The 15,994-nt window shown below is 48.4% G+C and overlaps 1 protein-coding gene across 10 annotated transcripts in view; it reads left to right on the top strand.

The window, feature by feature from the left end:
* LOC137612419 (myomegalin-like) overlaps positions 1 to 15,994 on the top strand; it is a 37,416-nt gene that overhangs the window by 15,196 nt on the left and 6,226 nt on the right. For 7 of the 10 annotated variants that reach the window (XM_068340936.1, XM_068340935.1, XM_068340932.1 and 4 more), the window contains exons 1-34: positions 1,498 to 3,481; positions 4,560 to 4,697; positions 4,786 to 4,905; positions 4,987 to 5,079; positions 5,157 to 5,381; positions 5,468 to 5,626; positions 5,702 to 5,803; positions 5,948 to 6,085; positions 6,168 to 6,347; positions 6,537 to 6,731; positions 6,816 to 6,998; positions 7,076 to 7,192; positions 7,276 to 7,341; positions 7,432 to 7,538; positions 7,630 to 7,769; positions 9,823 to 9,953; positions 10,077 to 10,240; positions 10,331 to 10,619; positions 10,924 to 11,101; positions 11,180 to 11,296; positions 11,393 to 11,658; positions 11,742 to 11,956; positions 12,068 to 12,185; positions 12,275 to 12,392; positions 12,499 to 12,553; positions 12,960 to 13,207; positions 13,291 to 13,407; positions 13,505 to 13,657; positions 13,748 to 14,005; positions 14,096 to 14,227; positions 14,308 to 14,424; positions 14,507 to 14,696; positions 14,789 to 14,901; positions 15,729 to 15,965. In XM_068340936.1, coding sequence (XP_068197037.1) covers positions 2,177 to 3,481; positions 4,560 to 4,697; positions 4,786 to 4,905; positions 4,987 to 5,079; positions 5,157 to 5,381; positions 5,468 to 5,626; positions 5,702 to 5,803; positions 5,948 to 6,085; positions 6,168 to 6,347; positions 6,537 to 6,731; positions 6,816 to 6,998; positions 7,076 to 7,192; positions 7,276 to 7,341; positions 7,432 to 7,538; positions 7,630 to 7,769; positions 9,823 to 9,953; positions 10,077 to 10,240; positions 10,331 to 10,619; positions 10,924 to 11,101; positions 11,180 to 11,296; positions 11,393 to 11,658; positions 11,742 to 11,956; positions 12,068 to 12,185; positions 12,275 to 12,392; positions 12,499 to 12,553; positions 12,960 to 13,207; positions 13,291 to 13,407; positions 13,505 to 13,657; positions 13,748 to 14,005; positions 14,096 to 14,227; positions 14,308 to 14,424; positions 14,507 to 14,696; positions 14,789 to 14,901; positions 15,729 to 15,965 — 6,484 coding nt within the window. In that variant the 5' untranslated portion in view covers positions 1,498 to 2,176. Of the gene's footprint in view, positions 1 to 1,497; positions 3,482 to 4,559; positions 4,698 to 4,785; positions 4,906 to 4,986; positions 5,080 to 5,156; positions 5,382 to 5,467; positions 5,627 to 5,701; positions 5,804 to 5,947; positions 6,086 to 6,167; positions 6,348 to 6,536; positions 6,732 to 6,815; positions 6,999 to 7,075; positions 7,193 to 7,275; positions 7,342 to 7,431; positions 7,539 to 7,629; positions 7,770 to 9,822; positions 9,954 to 10,076; positions 10,241 to 10,330; positions 10,620 to 10,923; positions 11,102 to 11,179; positions 11,297 to 11,392; positions 11,659 to 11,741; positions 11,957 to 12,067; positions 12,186 to 12,274; positions 12,393 to 12,498; positions 12,554 to 12,959; positions 13,208 to 13,290; positions 13,408 to 13,504; positions 13,658 to 13,747; positions 14,006 to 14,095; positions 14,228 to 14,307; positions 14,425 to 14,506; positions 14,697 to 14,788; positions 14,902 to 15,728; positions 15,966 to 15,994 lie in introns of those variants that run through there. The other 3 variants (XM_068340933.1, XM_068340939.1, XM_068340938.1) reach the window with 3 other exon arrangements.

The raw sequence follows: 15,994 nt of genomic DNA, 5'->3' as shown, positions 1-15,994 counted from the left end.
AAGTGCAGCAATTTTTTTCCCCCCGCTTTCCTATTCAAATGGAGGATTAAATATTACAAACTGAAGGAAGATACGGACAATTTCTACAAATAAGTTATTGATGCGTTTGCTCAGAGGGAGCGCCGCATGGACTTCATTTACAAGTAAACCTGACATATTAATAGGTATGTAACAACATTACGTTTTTTTAATCAAATATGCTTATTTGTGTGTTACAGATTGTCGGTGTAAATAATTTTGCAATGAGACTTTAACATAACCCACTCACTGTTGCTAATTAAATGGTGAATAAGCTACACTGTAGGTTCATATTTTTGTAAATCTGATCATGTGATCATGATGACGTCGGTGCCTCACCAGCCATGATCCTCACCACACGTCACTGCTATATATTAATATTATAAATGATGATCAATCCTTTAATAATTCCGGCAGGGAAATTACTATGCGTGTGCATTTGTGTGTGTGTGTGTGTGTGGGTGTGTGCATACAGTATACGTACATACACATAAGGGGCCTCTGCCTCTAGCCAGCTCTAGTACGTGGGGCATACCAACTGAGCAGCTTGTGGAGGACGGTGCCTTGCTCAGCGGCACCTCAGCTCTGTTTGTGGTAAGCATTACTGAATATACAGAATAACTGACTCAAAACAATTGTACATTGTACATTGTAATTGTACAAAACAATTACATTGTAATACAGTGCTCCCTCGTTCCTCGCAGTTAATGTGTTCCAGGAACCACACGCGATTAACAAATTCCGCGATAGAACAACAAAATATTTATCTGATTATTTACGGTAATTTAATCATTTATGAACCCTCCCCATACTGGTATTAAACCACCTTCTATCTGTATTACCTTTTCCCACACTCTCATCCACCGCTTTTGTGTGTCGCTTAAGTCCGAGACTCATGGAACATAGCGCACTCCCGGATGTCGTCAGCCAATAGAATGCTGCATACGGTATCACGTGACTGCCTACCAAAAATCAGCCATGAGGTGAAGTAGCGTTGATATATTCATAATGTTTGTGTAAAACACTTTGTACCATGTTTCATTTACACAGCAGGTATTTAGGAAGACATTTGAGTAATGGAGGTCGTGTGCCCTGCATTATAATCTGTCTCGTATGTTATTCAAATGCACAGAGCTGTCACTGATGTTAGCATGTTAGCATTTCACCTGTTCAGTCAGGCGAGGAGAGGTTAGTAAACCGGGTAGGAGGAACAAACAAGCTCACAGGGGAGCCCGGGTCCGTGTGTTTACCGGTAGACCCTAAGTAATCACATATTTATTGGCTCTTCATTTAAATGTGGGTTTGACTGCTGAGCTGGCCGTTATGAATCCAAATAATGGCGGATTTTAAACGTGAGCACCCCTTTATGGCTGCTCACAGCGTTTGTCCCCCCCCCGCCTCCCGTCTTGTAATGGTTCGCTCCGTCGCTGCAGGTCTGGTTCAGCAGCCTCACCATCGTTATCTCTCGACTCGGAGCGGAGGATCCCCGCCCTGAACGAGGGTTATGATTTCCGACTTTAGCCGTCGGTAAACGCTGAAAACAGAATGAAGGCTCCTTCTTTTGAACACAGACGTCGGAGAAGGTCTCAGAAGACCCTACGAGGACTCACTGCTCTGTATCCGTGTGAAGGGCGTCGTTCACCGGCCGGGAATACTTCCAGTCCCCGGTCACGTTAAACCCGAGGACGCGCGGTGCCGCTCGCGTATCGCGGGCGACTAATGCGGCAGAGACGCGACTGATGCTGTGGGAAATGTGATATAAACAACTAAATAAATAGGACTATGGAATAGTCAGTGTGAGTGTACTGTACGTCCTTTTTCGTGACGCACCTGTACCTCTGATAATCAATGCTGATCGAGGATTAATGGATTGATTTTAATTCTGGTCATAACATTTTTTTTTTTAAATATACGTCATTCTTTGAATGTACTGCCACCCCCTACGAGCACTGGGTTCTTCCTTTCTACCTCATCTTATATATTTTTATAGACATTCAGTGTCTTTAATGCCATTGCAAGGACTAAAGAGTTTTGAACTGGTTCTATGACAAAGGTTTCAAAAGCTTCTGAAGCCTGTGTTCATCTGGGATCCTATTCACTATAAGGACTCAGGTGTCCTCGGTGCCAGAGTAAACATTGTCAATTGTACGCCTCTGGAATGCTTCTTGATCTCAAAATGAAGGAGGCGTGTCGCATCTGCGGACGTGAGCTGTGTGGTAACCAGCGGCGATGGCTCTTCCATCCTACAGCCAAGCTCAACCTCCAGGTGCTGCTGTCTCACGCTCTGGGACGTGAGCTGACCCGTGATGGCAGAGGGGAGTTCGCCTGCTCAAAGTGCACCTTTATGTTGGACCGCATGTACCGCTTCGACACGGTGATCGCCCGTGTTGAGGCCCTGTCTATCGAGAGGTTGCAGAGGCTCCTGCAGGAGAAGCATCGGCTCAGGCAGTGCATCAGTGGTCTTTATCGGAAGACCAATTCCGAGGAGGATGTGGTGGCATTTACTGGAGGCATTGAAGGACCAGGAGATGGGATGGTAGATATTTCAGGTCTTACCCATGCCAAATACTGTGCCCTGCTCCAGGATGATCTGGTTTACTCTTTATATGAGTCCTGGGCCGACGACAGCCTGGACTGTTATCACCATCACCCTCAGTCTCCTGTCGGTCCGGGGTCGGAGGTTACGACCTCGCAGCGTTGTTTTGCCAGCACTCCCAGCAGGTGCCGGGGATGTTCTTACCTACGGGTGACGGACTCTGACTATGAAGCTGTTTGCAAGGTGCCCAGGAAGCTGGCAAGGAGTATTTCCTGTGGTCCATCAACCAGATATTCAGCCAGTGCTGTTGGAGGGAGTGGCGGAGAAGCAAAAAAAGAAACTGCGGTGGATTCGGAGGAAGACATATCATCTCCAACTCTGGTCCCCGGTTCTCAGGACCCCTCGAAGGCATCGGACAGCAATCGTACCCTAGATGCACGAGGCAGTTCCAGCCCCTCCATCGCATCCATAGAGACGACTGAGGAGTGTATTGAATCTGAAGCCATAATAGATGGGCTGCTTCAGGCCCAGAGGGAACCACTGGACGACCGGATATCTGACTCCTTCTCTGAAGATCAAATGGGAGCCCTACATCGCCAAGCCTCTCCTGGACCAAGCATCTCCATGGTTCTCAGTTTGCTGCAGAGCTATGCTGTTCACCGGCCAGTCCGTGGATGCAAGGGGAGCAAACTTCCTGTCCTGCTCCGACAGAGCTCCAGCAGAAAAAGGCTTTACTTCCCTGATCCAGTGGTGGAAATGTCCTACAGCACTCCGAATGGAGAAAGAGACATCCACCTGCAAACACCTGAGCTGGTGACTCCTGTTATCAGGCTGGATTCGAGGCTCGAGTTGGGAGCCAACCTGGCTGAGATGGAAGAGTTAATGGAAGATCTGTACAAAGAGTATCCTCCTCCTCCTCCCCACCAGGTATAAAACACCGAGAGAGGACAGTGATGGTGCTGTAATGATGACACACGTGGAGAAATGAATTTCACTTAAACCCAGAGACCTTTAGCAGTGCTGCCTGCCTACAAAATGATTGAGCTTCATAATAAGTCACTTATATCAAGCCGATTATCCTCCAACAAGCTTTTACACAGGAGGATGTCAGCTGCAGGGTCGTGTTCCTTTGTGGGTTTTAGTTTTTTTGCATGTAGGAAGGAGTTACATAAGCATCATTGCTGATGCCTGTATGTGAGAGTGTGACAGTAAAGGCCTGAAATTTAAAATGTAAATGAGTGATTGGTTCAGTTCAACCCTTGAGGAAGACTAAGTTGACCTTTCTCATTGACTTCCACAACAAACTGCTGACAGACTACAAGCTTTTCCAGTCTGAAACTAGTTTCACAGCACAGACACGTTCGCTGAAATGCGAGCGTGTATTTTTACGTCAAGCTAAACAACTTCTGAAGGGGTTTATGGAGGCTGCATGTTTGCCTCTGAATGAGTAGTTTTCAATAAGAGTGTTTGGCTGAAGTAGGTCAGATAAGGGGAGACATGAAAGGACTGTGACTCCTCCACTGGCCTATTTTCATTCTCAGGCCTTCAGGCAAAGAGATTGAAAATCAGTGTTCTGATGTTACCACAGTAACATCTCAACACTGATTGGTTAGTTTAAAAGCAGTATTTTAAATGTGATCTATTAGAAAATAAAACTCTAAACGGATGTTCGCCTCATTATTCAATTTTCTGAAGTCTTACTAACGTCCCTCTAGTCAGTGAGAGTTGTTACGTAAAGATAATCGTGGTTCTGGAGCGCAGTCATGCTAACTCATGCATGCAGACACTCACAGCGCTTCAGATGCTCTATGCCTTTTAGAAAGCACTCGCTTGAATAACCACATATTACACAATCAGCTGTTGAAGTTATGCAGCCTCTGCATGTTTTTCAGGGAACAACCTTCTCTCACCAATAATTCAACAGCTGGATCTGGTCAGCAAGAAGTCAACACATTGCACACAACCAGATGTTTTCATAACTTGAAGCTCTTGTTCTTGCCTTTAGAGCCTCGTTGAGGAGCAGCAGAGTCAACTGAACCAGTACGAGTGTGCAGCCGGTCAGTGTGTGAGCGAGCTCCAAAAGGCCCAGCTCCAGGTCCAATCCCTCCAGGCCAAGATCCACGAGAGTGAGGCCAACAACATGGTAAAGGCTCGTGAGATCACCTCGCAACGGCTGTTTGTGTTTGGTAATTGCACATCTGGTGACGGAAGAACTCTGTCGTGATATGCAGAAGCTGCAGGAGAAGCTAAACGAGATGGAGTGTGAGCTGCGTTCCATCCGTCAGGCGGCGCAGAGTCAGGAAAGAACCATTGAGGGGCTGACAGAGTCCAACAGCACCAAAGACCAAGAAGTCAGTGTTGGTCTTTGCTGCACAACCAGTGTGAAATGATAACTATGTGAAGCTAACGTCTGTAACTTATTGTTTTCAAAGGCGCAGGAGCTGTACAAGCTGATCGAAGGGCAGAACACCTCGCTGTGTAAGCTGAGAGAAGTGGCCCACCGCCACCAGCTCGCCCAATGCAAGGTGAGACATCTAGTGGAGCGATTCTGTCTCCTGGCTCATGACGGACTGACTGTGGCTTGTGGTCCTTCTTCCTCCAGCCTCCAGAGGGAGTCAGTGAGTCCCTGATGCTCGCCCAGCTGCAGGGCGAGCTGGTGGCGGTGCAGAGCTCGCTCTTCTCCCTCGGTCTGGAGCTTGAAGCCAGCCAGAGGAATCTGAGGCAGAGCCAGAGGCAAGGAGGAGACCTGATGAGATTCAAGGACAGACTCAACACTGACCTGCAGGAGGCGCTCCAGCACAGGGAGATCACCGAGAAACACAACCAGGTCAGTGCGCTCTGTTCATGAAAGAGTAAACTGAATGATTGTTAGCCGAGCACTGTGAATGATGTTGTGTCATCTTTGTGTCGCAGGACCTTTGTCGTGTCCTCCAGAAAACTCGCTCAGAGCTTCAGGCTAAAGAAGCAGCTCTGAAGGAGAGCGAGGAAGAGAGACAGGCTGTGGTGCAGGAGAGAGACAGGAACATCTCACAGCTCAAACGCTCTCTGCAGGACAAGGAGCGGCAGTTAGAGGTAGCGCACGCCACGCCGCCCCTTCGTACATCTAGTGAAAAACATGTCTCTGATCCCGCCTCTTCGTATCCGTAGGAGTACTCTGAGATTCTAGAGTCAGCAGGAAGCTCCAGACCAGGAGATTCGCTGCTGGGGAAGCTGAGAGAGCGAATTAAAGACAGAGACAGAGCGCTGGAGGTAAAAGACAAACACATTTACACTTCAGAGACAAATGGAAAAATATCAGGATCAATATCTTCATGTCCTGAAACTTTCAAACCAGTATTAGTATGAAAGAATCAGAAGCTTTTTTAATTAGACTTTCTTCTCGTCCGTGTGTAGCGCTCTATTGATGATAAGTTCCGCTGTGTGGAGGAGCACGAGGGCCGCGTGAGGAGGCTGCAGCTGGCCCTCAGGGAGAAGGAGCGCGACCTGGAGAGAGTTCGCTGCATCCTGTCCAGCAACGAGGAAACCATCACAGTACGCTCATGCAAAATTGAGATGTTGTGTATTTATACACATTTAAATAAGCTACGATTTTGGGTTCCTGTGTGTTTTTTAGAGTCTGGATGCTTTGGTGCGTGGTAAGGAGCTGGAGCTGGAGCGGGCGGCTGAGGCCTACAGGAACCTCCAGTGGATGAAGCAGCAGAGTGAGGAGAAAGAGAGAAACACCCAGAGGGAGAAAGACGCCATCATCAACCAGTTGCAGGCAGCTCTGCAGACACGCAACCAGGAGGCTCAGGTGGCGAACACACCCTCCTTTAGTCCTTTGTGTGTGACGGTTTGTGTCGCTTCCAAAGCTTCACAATCCACACAGAAAAACCTGTACTACATGTTTTCATCAATACAAAGAAGGTGTGGAGATAAAGGCGTGTGTGTTCGTCTGTGTGTGTGTGTGTGTGTGTGTGTGTGTGTGTGGCGGGTATTGCAGGATCTGACAGCTGCCCTCGTTGCTAGAGTTCAGGCCGGTCCCACTGAGCTGGTAGAGGAGCTGAAGGCTCGACTGGCTCTGAAAGAGAAACTGTTCCAGGAGCTGCTGTCAGACCGCAGCCGGCAGTCCAATGAGCACCACGCACAGATCCAGGACCTGCTGAACACCATCAGCTCCAAGGATCAGTACCTGCAGGTGGGCCCGGTAGCTGAGGCGGGTAACGGTCTTAGAGGCGCAGCTGGTTTTGAACCCAGGCCGTGGATGTGGTTTCTCTTCCAGGACTACTCCTACAGGCTGTCCATGGTGACGGGGGAGCAGAGCAGCCAGCTGCAGGAGCTGCGCAGACAGCTGTTCCTGAAAGAGCAGGAACTGTGCGAGCTGAAGCTGGACAAGGAGAGAGAGACGGAAAGGGAGACTGGACATCTCAGGAGTCTGCTCACTGAGAAGGAAGCGTTTATAAAGGTACTAGTTTGCTCGTTTCCACTCGGCCTTCTTCCCATGATGCTGTTTGACTTGGGGCTCATACGCTGGTCCTTCAGGAGCTGATGCGTGGCCAAGAGGAGATGATGCAGTCCTCCTCTAAGGAGAGTGAGGCAGAGATGAAGGCCGTCCAGGAGGAGTTGCGGCTGGTGCTGAAGAAGGAGAAAGAGGCCCAGGTAACTTGGACTATTCTGATGCTTAATAAGTTCTGTGAGATTCTTCTTTTAAATCTCATGAGTTTTGTTTTTGTGCTGTGCAGAAGGAGCTCTCTGCTCTGCGTTTGGCTCAACAACAGGTGGAAACTAAACACAGCTCTGATCACCAAGTAGGATTTTCTCTTATTCCCAGTCGACGGCACAGTGTTGGATTGTTTGTACTGTTTTAATACCCTTGTCTTCCTGATGTTCTGATCCAGCGCGTGTTAGAGCAGCTGGTGTCTGAGCACACCAAGCTCAAAGAGGCCCTGAAGACAGAGAAGAGATTATACCAAAATCTCTTCCAGAAACTCGCCAAGACTGACAGGTAGGGAATCTTCACCCAGGCCTTGTGACAGGTCCAGGTCGCATTTAGATTTTGCTTTAAAAAGAACTTTTTCTTTCCCCCTCCCTATCAGTTCAGAGAAGATCCAGACCCTCCACACTGAGCTGGACTCTGTTCAGGCGTTGCGCACGCAGCTGGAGGAGGTCCTGGCCAGGACCCGCAGCGTGGCCCTGATGCTGGAGAGGGCAGCTCATAGAGAACCTGACTATGGAGGTGGGGATGGGCAGGGTCCAGCCCCGAGGGTCACGGCGGTCATTAATGCTCGTTGATTTGCACCGTTGAGTAACACTGATGCTCTTCACGTGAGATGGAAGCTGTCTGCAGCCTGTGATGCTCAATCTAATAGAAGAAATGGAATTTCAAAGAGAATTTAGTCTCTTTAACAGTGAGAAACTGTCTTCAGACAGCTTCATCCAGTTTGCACAAGCACTACTCACAACAGCAGCCTGCTCAGATCAACCTCTAGTGTGTAAAGAAGCATCGTGCGACCCAGAGTCTTGTGTGTGCTAATACTTGGAGAGAATGGTGTGAACGTATTTATTTGTTGTGTTTGTAATGATGCCTGCATACCGTCTGCATACTGTACCGTCTGTCATCGGTGTCGCTCTTCTAGACTTACCCTCACAGTGAAGAAACTCCAGCTCATGCCTTACAGTGAAAGGTCTCCCCATCCATTATTTGTTTTTTACATCAGCTGCTTGTGAACGGGACGTGCGCTCGTGATAAGGCCCAAGATACAAAAATACAAAAAGACGGCCGAGTAGTTTCTGCTTAACCTCTTTATAACGTATCTCCACTAGTCCTGTGTTATTCTAACAGATAATGCATGAAACATAAGATATTGTTAATATTTAAGTGGTTGGTTTAGTGTTTTGGTCATTTGGTGTTAATTGCGAATAGTTTGTGTTTGTGGGACTTAATTTCAGCCTTGTACCAAGAGAATAATAATATTACTGTCTGCACTGTGCTCTCTATGAATCACATGAGATGTGAATGCCAGAAGGAACAGCCATTGTGTGTGCGTGTGTGTGTGTGTGTGTGTGTGTGTGTGTGTGTATATGGCAGAGTACATTTTATTTTAAATATGCCCTGATCTCTCATCTAGTCTTGGGAGATGGAATCCTTGTCAACACTTATTTTGTATTTTAAATGCCACAGAAATAAAAACGTGCTTCTTTTATGTCAAAAGCACTTCTGTTTGTTGTGTATAATTGGTTAATGCTGTTAAAATTATCTTAAACCTTGAGGTTTTCCAAGCAGAATCCAACTCCTTCCCCTGTTAGAAATATTGCTTTTGTTTGACCCTATTTTACCACAATAACACATATTATAAATACGTCCATAGTTATGTGGATTTGTCACAAGTAGTGCATAAATACAAACAATCACAAGAGATTAAGAGTGTGTTTTATTTATGTCCCCACTCCCTCATGCATGCTATGGTGGCATGGTTTCTATGTTTGCATGGCTGTTGTGTGTGAAGCCCACTTAGAGATTCATAACACACACAAGAAGCTAAACCAACACACCTGATTGGAAGTAAAATACACAACCAACAACATGAGTCTACGTGTTCCTGATATGCTGCACATATTCATCAATAACATCAATTTCAGCAGAAAGATATTTACATAATCATAGTTAAATATCATGCTGTTCTAAAGTGGAGACATTATACTGTTTATTTAAAACTCTAAAAATAAACCAGTAATAGGTCCCATCAGTGCTGCAGACACACACCCCTACAGGAAAGACACACATCCAGCGTTACACACTATGTATGTGGAGTGTTGTGCGTGTAAGTGTCCTTTAGCAGCTGTTAGGCAAAACGGTGTAACTTTGAAATGCCTAACAGTCACTTTCCACTCAGCCTGTTACCTGGCAACAAACCCATTTGTGAGTCTGCGTGTATAAAATTAACACAACACAAAAAGTTTCCTGACACACAACTACCATTAAGATCTAATGATGGAATGTTACCAAGCCAGAAGTCATCAAAATGTCCAGCACTCACACACACACACACACACACACACACACACACACACACACACACACACACACACACACACACTCCTTCAGCTGGCTGCTTGCAAGGTGTGACATAACATTTCCCGTTTAGTCCCATGACTTCCAAAGCGCTGATTCGGTGTCCTGAGTTGTGGAAAGAATGAAGGCGAGCACGCCGGAGTGGGCGGGGCCTGGAATAATAGGAAGAGTAGAGATCCAGCTGGGAAGGTGAACACTCTCCTTGTTCTGTTTCCAGAACTCAGCTCGGAGGAAGAGGAGGAGAAAGGATGTGATGAAGATGACAACAGCGAGGAGTTTTCAGACAGTATAGAAGAGGAGGAGGAGGAGGAGGAAAAAGCGACGACCAGAAGTGAAGCTTCCCTTAAGGTAAAACACCTTAATTCACATGTTAGTGTTAAAACCATTAGAATTCAAACTTTCTTAAAAGTTGGAACCCACCCTGGAATTCTATGGTGAGACTGGACGTCTGTCATTCTGACGTGTGTGAAGGTTTGTGGAGCTGATTTTGTGACTGGACAGCTGATGAGGGCGTTGGCTTCCCAGAGGGTGGATGTAAAGCAGCTCCAGGAAGCCAAGAAGACCTTAGAAAGCCAGCTTGAAGAAACACACTTCCAGCTGCAGAGAGACGGATTCGCCTCCGTGGGTCACATGAGGTACAGATTTGGATCAAAACTCCATGTTTTAAGTTTGTTGCGTGTTTATCGTTACCTTCTGAGTCCCTGAAACGTTTTCATTTCTGACAGAAGCGAAGTGGAGAGGCTGCTGCGGGAGAACCAGGCTCTGAAAGAAAACCAAGGACACACTGGAGGTGTGGGACTGAGCAAAAACACAAAGGAGCATCCGAAGATTCAGCAAGAGGCTGAGGAAGAGGAGGACGAGGAGGAGGATATTGAAGAAGAAGAAGAAGATGAAGAGGAGGAAACGCTTCCGCAACACGTGACTGTTGGGAAGCGAGGTCCGCCGTGCTCGCGGGGGAAGAGGCGGTGCACGAGGACAAAGACGTCCCACCGTCACAAACGCCAACCTGAGACGGTAGATAGGAATGAACTCATGTTGACTTTTGACCTTGATTTGGAGCATCTGGTTCAGATCGTTTATAAGTTGAACTTATCAAACTCAGGTGGCCATAAAAAAAGCCATCATCAGGACCCAAATAGTAGGTTAAAAGTTGCATCTGAGATAAGACTGTGGTGCTATTTATGCTGTTTTTTGCTAGAATCATCTTCTCAAATACTATAAAATGTTTAAACTTTATTGGCATCGGATAAAGTCAAACCTCTCCTGTCATTTGGTCCTGCGTTTGTTCATCTTGACGTTCTTCTGTCGCTGTTCGCAGGAGGCGGGCGAGCTCTGGAGGGATCTAGATGAGGGTCTCCGCCAGCAGGCGGCCCGTCTGAACTCCGATTTGGCTCTGAGCCGCCAGGAGAACAGAGAGCTGCAGGAGAGGCTGATGGTGTCCGAGGCGACGGTCCACGCCCAGGCTGAACAGCTGAAGGACTACAGAGACCTGCTGAGTGAGTCGCGCTCAGACAGGGGTGAACAGAACACTTCCTGTTTAATGTTGAAGCATCATCTTCCCCCTTTCTTTGCAGCAGAGACTTCGGTCCAGCAGGCCAGCAAACAGGTGCAGGTGGATCTCCAGGATCTGGGTTACGAGACTTGCGGCCGTAGCGAGAACGAAGCTGAGAGAGAAGACGCCAGCAGCCCAGGTAGGACTGCTGATAGGCCACGCCCCTCTCTGTCTCTGTGTTTCTCCTCCATCGCTACTTCATCCAGGGGTTTTTCCCACCATCTTCCCCCTTCAGAGTTCGACGACCTGGAGATGTGCACGTCGCTGTCCCACCAGCAGGACTACAAGGGCGAGACTGGGAGCTGGTACTCGGCCGACTGCAGCGCCGACGGCCGCTCCTACGAAGCGGGAGGCGAGTCGGCGCCCCTCCAGCACCTGGTGGAGGACCTCCGCTCGCAGTTGAGCCGCTGCCACAAGGTGATCCGCGGGCTGCAGCTACGCGTCCGATCCCTGTCCAACACCAGCGACTACGCCTCCAGCCTGGAGCGCACGCCACGCAAGGTACCACCCACCGCCTGCTACATTGTGTTCACCAATCAGTTCGCGCAGCTTAGCTTCATGATGTTTTTTTGCTAACCTTTCAGGTAAACTGGGCCTTTGGGGCAACGCTGACCCCTAGTGGTGTGGAAGAGGATGAAGGTTGGATGTCTGACACCCAAGGGGTTCACTCAGGGTCGAAACCGAGTAGGGAACTGCAGGAATTGGTGGCTCGAGTTGCGTCACTGGAGACGCAACTGAAGAGCTCCACGCTGGAGGGCAAAGGTCAAGAAGAGGAGGGGAAGTGTGCCACCTGGCCCGGGTGAGCAGACAGAGACACCCTGAATGATTTGTGTGATCTACAATGAGTTGTAACAGGAACAGGAAGTGCTTAAGGCTAACATGCTAACATACCGTTACTGTCCGTCTGCAGTAAGTACAGCTCTCTGATCCAAACCCAAGCTCGGGAGCTGTCCCACCTGAGGCAGAGGATGAAAGAGGGGCAGGGCGTCGGCCACATCCTCACCCAACACCTGTGCGATACCACCAAGGTACAGCTGAGACTTTTAGACCTGACAGCGTTTGTTAAACCGTGTTTTTTGAAACCCCAAATGAACCGTAGGAGCGTTCCGTTTTGCAGGCCTTCGAGGAGCTGCTGCGTGCCAACGATATTGATTACTACATGGGTCAGAGCTTCAGAGAGCAGCTGGAGCAGAACACCGCCCTGGCTCAAAGAGTGGTCGCCAAGATCAGCGGACGTAAGGAGCTAACCTCTAATCGAAACGTCATTACGGTCCTCAGGGGTCATTTTTAAGAACACCAGCAGCATCCTCCTCCTCCACCTCCTCCCTTTTATTCCCACAGGTGACCATGCAGAAAGTCACGACGACAAGACGGGCCATGAGTTGCTGGCTTTACGGTGAGCTTGCCGTTATGACATCGCCTGCATCACCGAGATCTGCAGACATATTGTCCAGTTATTGGCTTACAGTGGGGAGCATGGTTTCCATGTCGCTGTCCATATGTTCCTCACCGCTGAGACGAGGCAGAAGTCCGTTGTTAATCCACTCGCAGAAGGCAGAGCCGTCACTCTTAAGTTGCTTTAGTTGAACAGATTTACTCAAGTCCCACCAGATGGATTTAAGACACTCTGGGGACGTGGGACAGTGAGCCGCTGGTTGTTGGATCAACACAAAGTGACTTTTTATAGGAATGGTGGATCAGACGACACCAGTCTTTTTGCATTTCATTGTTTAGCCTCATGCAGACTGTGTAGCACTTTGTGAAACTCTCTGTCCCTTATGTCATGTGATTATAACTCTCAGGCTGAGTAAGGAGCTCCAACAGAAGGACAAAATCATCGAGTCCCTCCACACCAAGCTCCAGCAGCCCCCAGAGAGCCCGTCCAGCTGCCAGGCCCTCTCCGAGACCACCGACCACTCCGACAGAACCTCGCTGGTGTCCGATGAGTACAGAAGCAACGAAGACCTGGAGCTGTGCTCTGATTTAGATGCTCGAGAATACGAAGAGGAGCGACAGATGCGGCGTCCAGGACCCGGATCGCGACGAGACGGTATTCTTTTAGCTCAGTTGTTACAATCTCCTCTCCATTCTGTGAAATTCCTCGTCGATCCTTTCACTCTCCCCCTCCTTTAGTCTGCTTATCTGTCCACCCTACTCCTCCTCCTCCTCATGGCTTCCTCAAGTCCTCCAACAGCTGCCCCAACATGCTTTGCTCAGCCCCTGTTGGTTTGACCTATCAGCCCTCCAGAGGTATGGGACTCACAGCTGGCCGCGACCCCAGAGCATCCATGTTTTTTGTTGCTCCGCCTCCTTCATTTACATATCACCTCCTGTCGTTCTCCTCCAGCCCCTTTCAGTGAGCCGGTCACCCCTACTCTGTCAGGCCCTGACGTCTGGGGTATGGAGGTCAACTCCGACCCCCGGCCCAGGGCCCTGTCTGTGATCGCTGTTCGCCCAGAGCTGGACACACTTTACAAAAAGATGAATGAGCAAATCAGGGGTGAGGGGCGGGGCCTGAAATGCATTTATTGTTAACAGACTTACTGTATATCTGCTGTCTTAAAAAAAGTATGCATGTGTGCTGTCACAGGTTTTGTAGTCACCCAGGACAAGGCTCTGCTTCCTCTCTCCCCTGGTGCCCACAGCCAGCACAACCTCTCCAGCTTCGGTCAGCTTTCCCATCATGCCTTTCAACAGTACCAGCTGGGCGGCGTCCATGAAGGCCCCTTGCTGAACTCTGATTCAGGTTTAGTTGCGGGAGGGAGTTTGTGGGACATGGAGAATATGGCCCAGCCCATCGGAAGCTTTTCTGCATCGCCGGCACACCAGCAGGGAGGAAACCGTGCAGGTGTGACTGAAACAAAAGCCTCAAAATGCAATCATGTGACCTCTGCATCTGCTCCAGCTGCAGTATTACTACAATTCTGTTTCTCTCTAGGGGTGAACTTGATAGAGGAGCACCTGCAGGAGGTGAGGTGTCTCCGTCAGCGTCTAGAGGAGTCCATCAGGACCAATGAGAGGCTCAGGCAGCAGCTGGAGGAGAAACTCGCCACCACAAGGCATGATGGAGGTACTGCAGCATCCACATAACGCAACCACTACCTGTTTTCCATCCAAGAAATAACATAATTGTTATTATTTTTAATCCAGGTGCACCAACAAACATTTACATTCAGGGACTTGACACAGTCACTCAACTGTCCAATGAGATCAGAGTCCTGAAGGAGGTGAACGTAGGTCTGCAGTCACGCCTGCAGGCCAGCACAGGTGCTTCATCTGGATGACAGCTGATGTTAGAATCCCTCATGAACATTCATGTTCACCGGTCTTGACTCTCTTCTGCCATCAGACACCAGCGAGGAGGTGGTGCACCTGCGTGAGGCGGTGTTTGCGGCGCGTGCACGCCTCAAACAAGCCGAGCTGGAAGCGGAGCAATGGAAAGAGGAGCTGAGGCGACTCCAGGCTCACAGTCAGGAGCAGGGACAGCAGATCCACTCACTGAGACAGGAACGGCAGGACAGTCAGGAGAATACCAACAGGTTGGTGTGTCTGCCTGGAGTGTGTGTGTGCAGAGATCAGATGGCAGGGAGGTGGACATGTGGATTGAAACTGTTGTCCTGTGAATCCTCAGGCTGCAGCATGAGAGGTCCCTCCTGCAGCAGCAGCTGTGTGAGAGCAGGGAGCTCCTCCACTCGCTGCAGAGAGAGCTGCAAGTGTACGATCGAGTGTGTTCCAACTCAAAAGGTCTGTCTGGTTTATGAGTTCACATTAGCCTAACTTAATATAAGCCCCTAACACAGACAAATAGTTAGAGCCACTATCTTTGAGGGCTTCTGTAGTATTTGGCGCCATCTAGTGTCACTATTAAGAATTACACCATTTTATCATATAAACCAGGGGGTGAAACTCATTTTCACTGAGGGCCACATCAGCATAATGGCTGTCCTCAAAGGGCCAGATGTAACTTATAAATGTAACTGAATGTAACTCAATGTAATGTAACATAAATGTAGCTAATCCTTAATGTGAAATAACTGAATTTATTTCTTATTCACGTTACAAACATTACAGTAACACAGAAATGTTTTTTGTTTGTTTCTCTGTTGTAACGTTAATCCTTTTAATTTGTCTCGTCATGAAACCCACAGAACTCCATCAATCAAAGATCAAACTGTCCAAGTGAATAAAGAAAAATAACATCAAACGCAGATTAGGACATTAACTTTGTTCAAAACGGTTTTGTCAAAAGTTAAAATTTGCTTGATTACTGGATTGTGGGAAATGTAGTTTTGATCAAAGTACACATTTTTGATTTATTTTTAGACATTTTATGTCTTATGTTATCTTTTACCTTTTATGTTCTCGTAGGCCACATAAAATGATGTGGCGGGCCACATTTGGCCCCCGCGTCATGATTTTTCTGATTTTGTTATTTGATTTTAATCCCCTCAGGAAAATTAGTGGCGCACTCTAGTTAGTTTAACGTGTGATATAAGCTGTGTGGTGTTGTTTTGGTTGAAGCAGATGCATGTCCAGTCAGACTCTTTAGTGATATTGCGTTTCGTCTTCAGGCTACCTGTGTGAGCCACCGGGTCTGCCGGTGGAGCTGGGGGAGCTGCTCGGGGAGGTGAGGAGTCTGCGAGCGCAGCTGCAGAACAGTGTGCAGGAGAACAGTGCTCTCAAACAGCTGGAGCTCCACAAGCAGCTGGAACAGAAGCTGGGTGTCACCTCTCCTCGGACTCCCTCCCTCTTGGCCTTCGCCGCCAGCCCCCAGAGAGAGAACTTCTACAGGCGACAGCTGCTTCACGGTGAGACCGACTCCCGCCCGCTATGGCGG

The sequence above is a fragment of the Antennarius striatus genome, chromosome 18 (assembly GCF_040054535.1).
Source record: "Antennarius striatus isolate MH-2024 chromosome 18, ASM4005453v1, whole genome shotgun sequence".
Classification (NCBI taxonomy): Eukaryota; Metazoa; Chordata; class Actinopteri; order Lophiiformes; family Antennariidae; genus Antennarius; species Antennarius striatus.
This window is presented reverse-complemented; position numbering and strand designations above follow the sequence as displayed.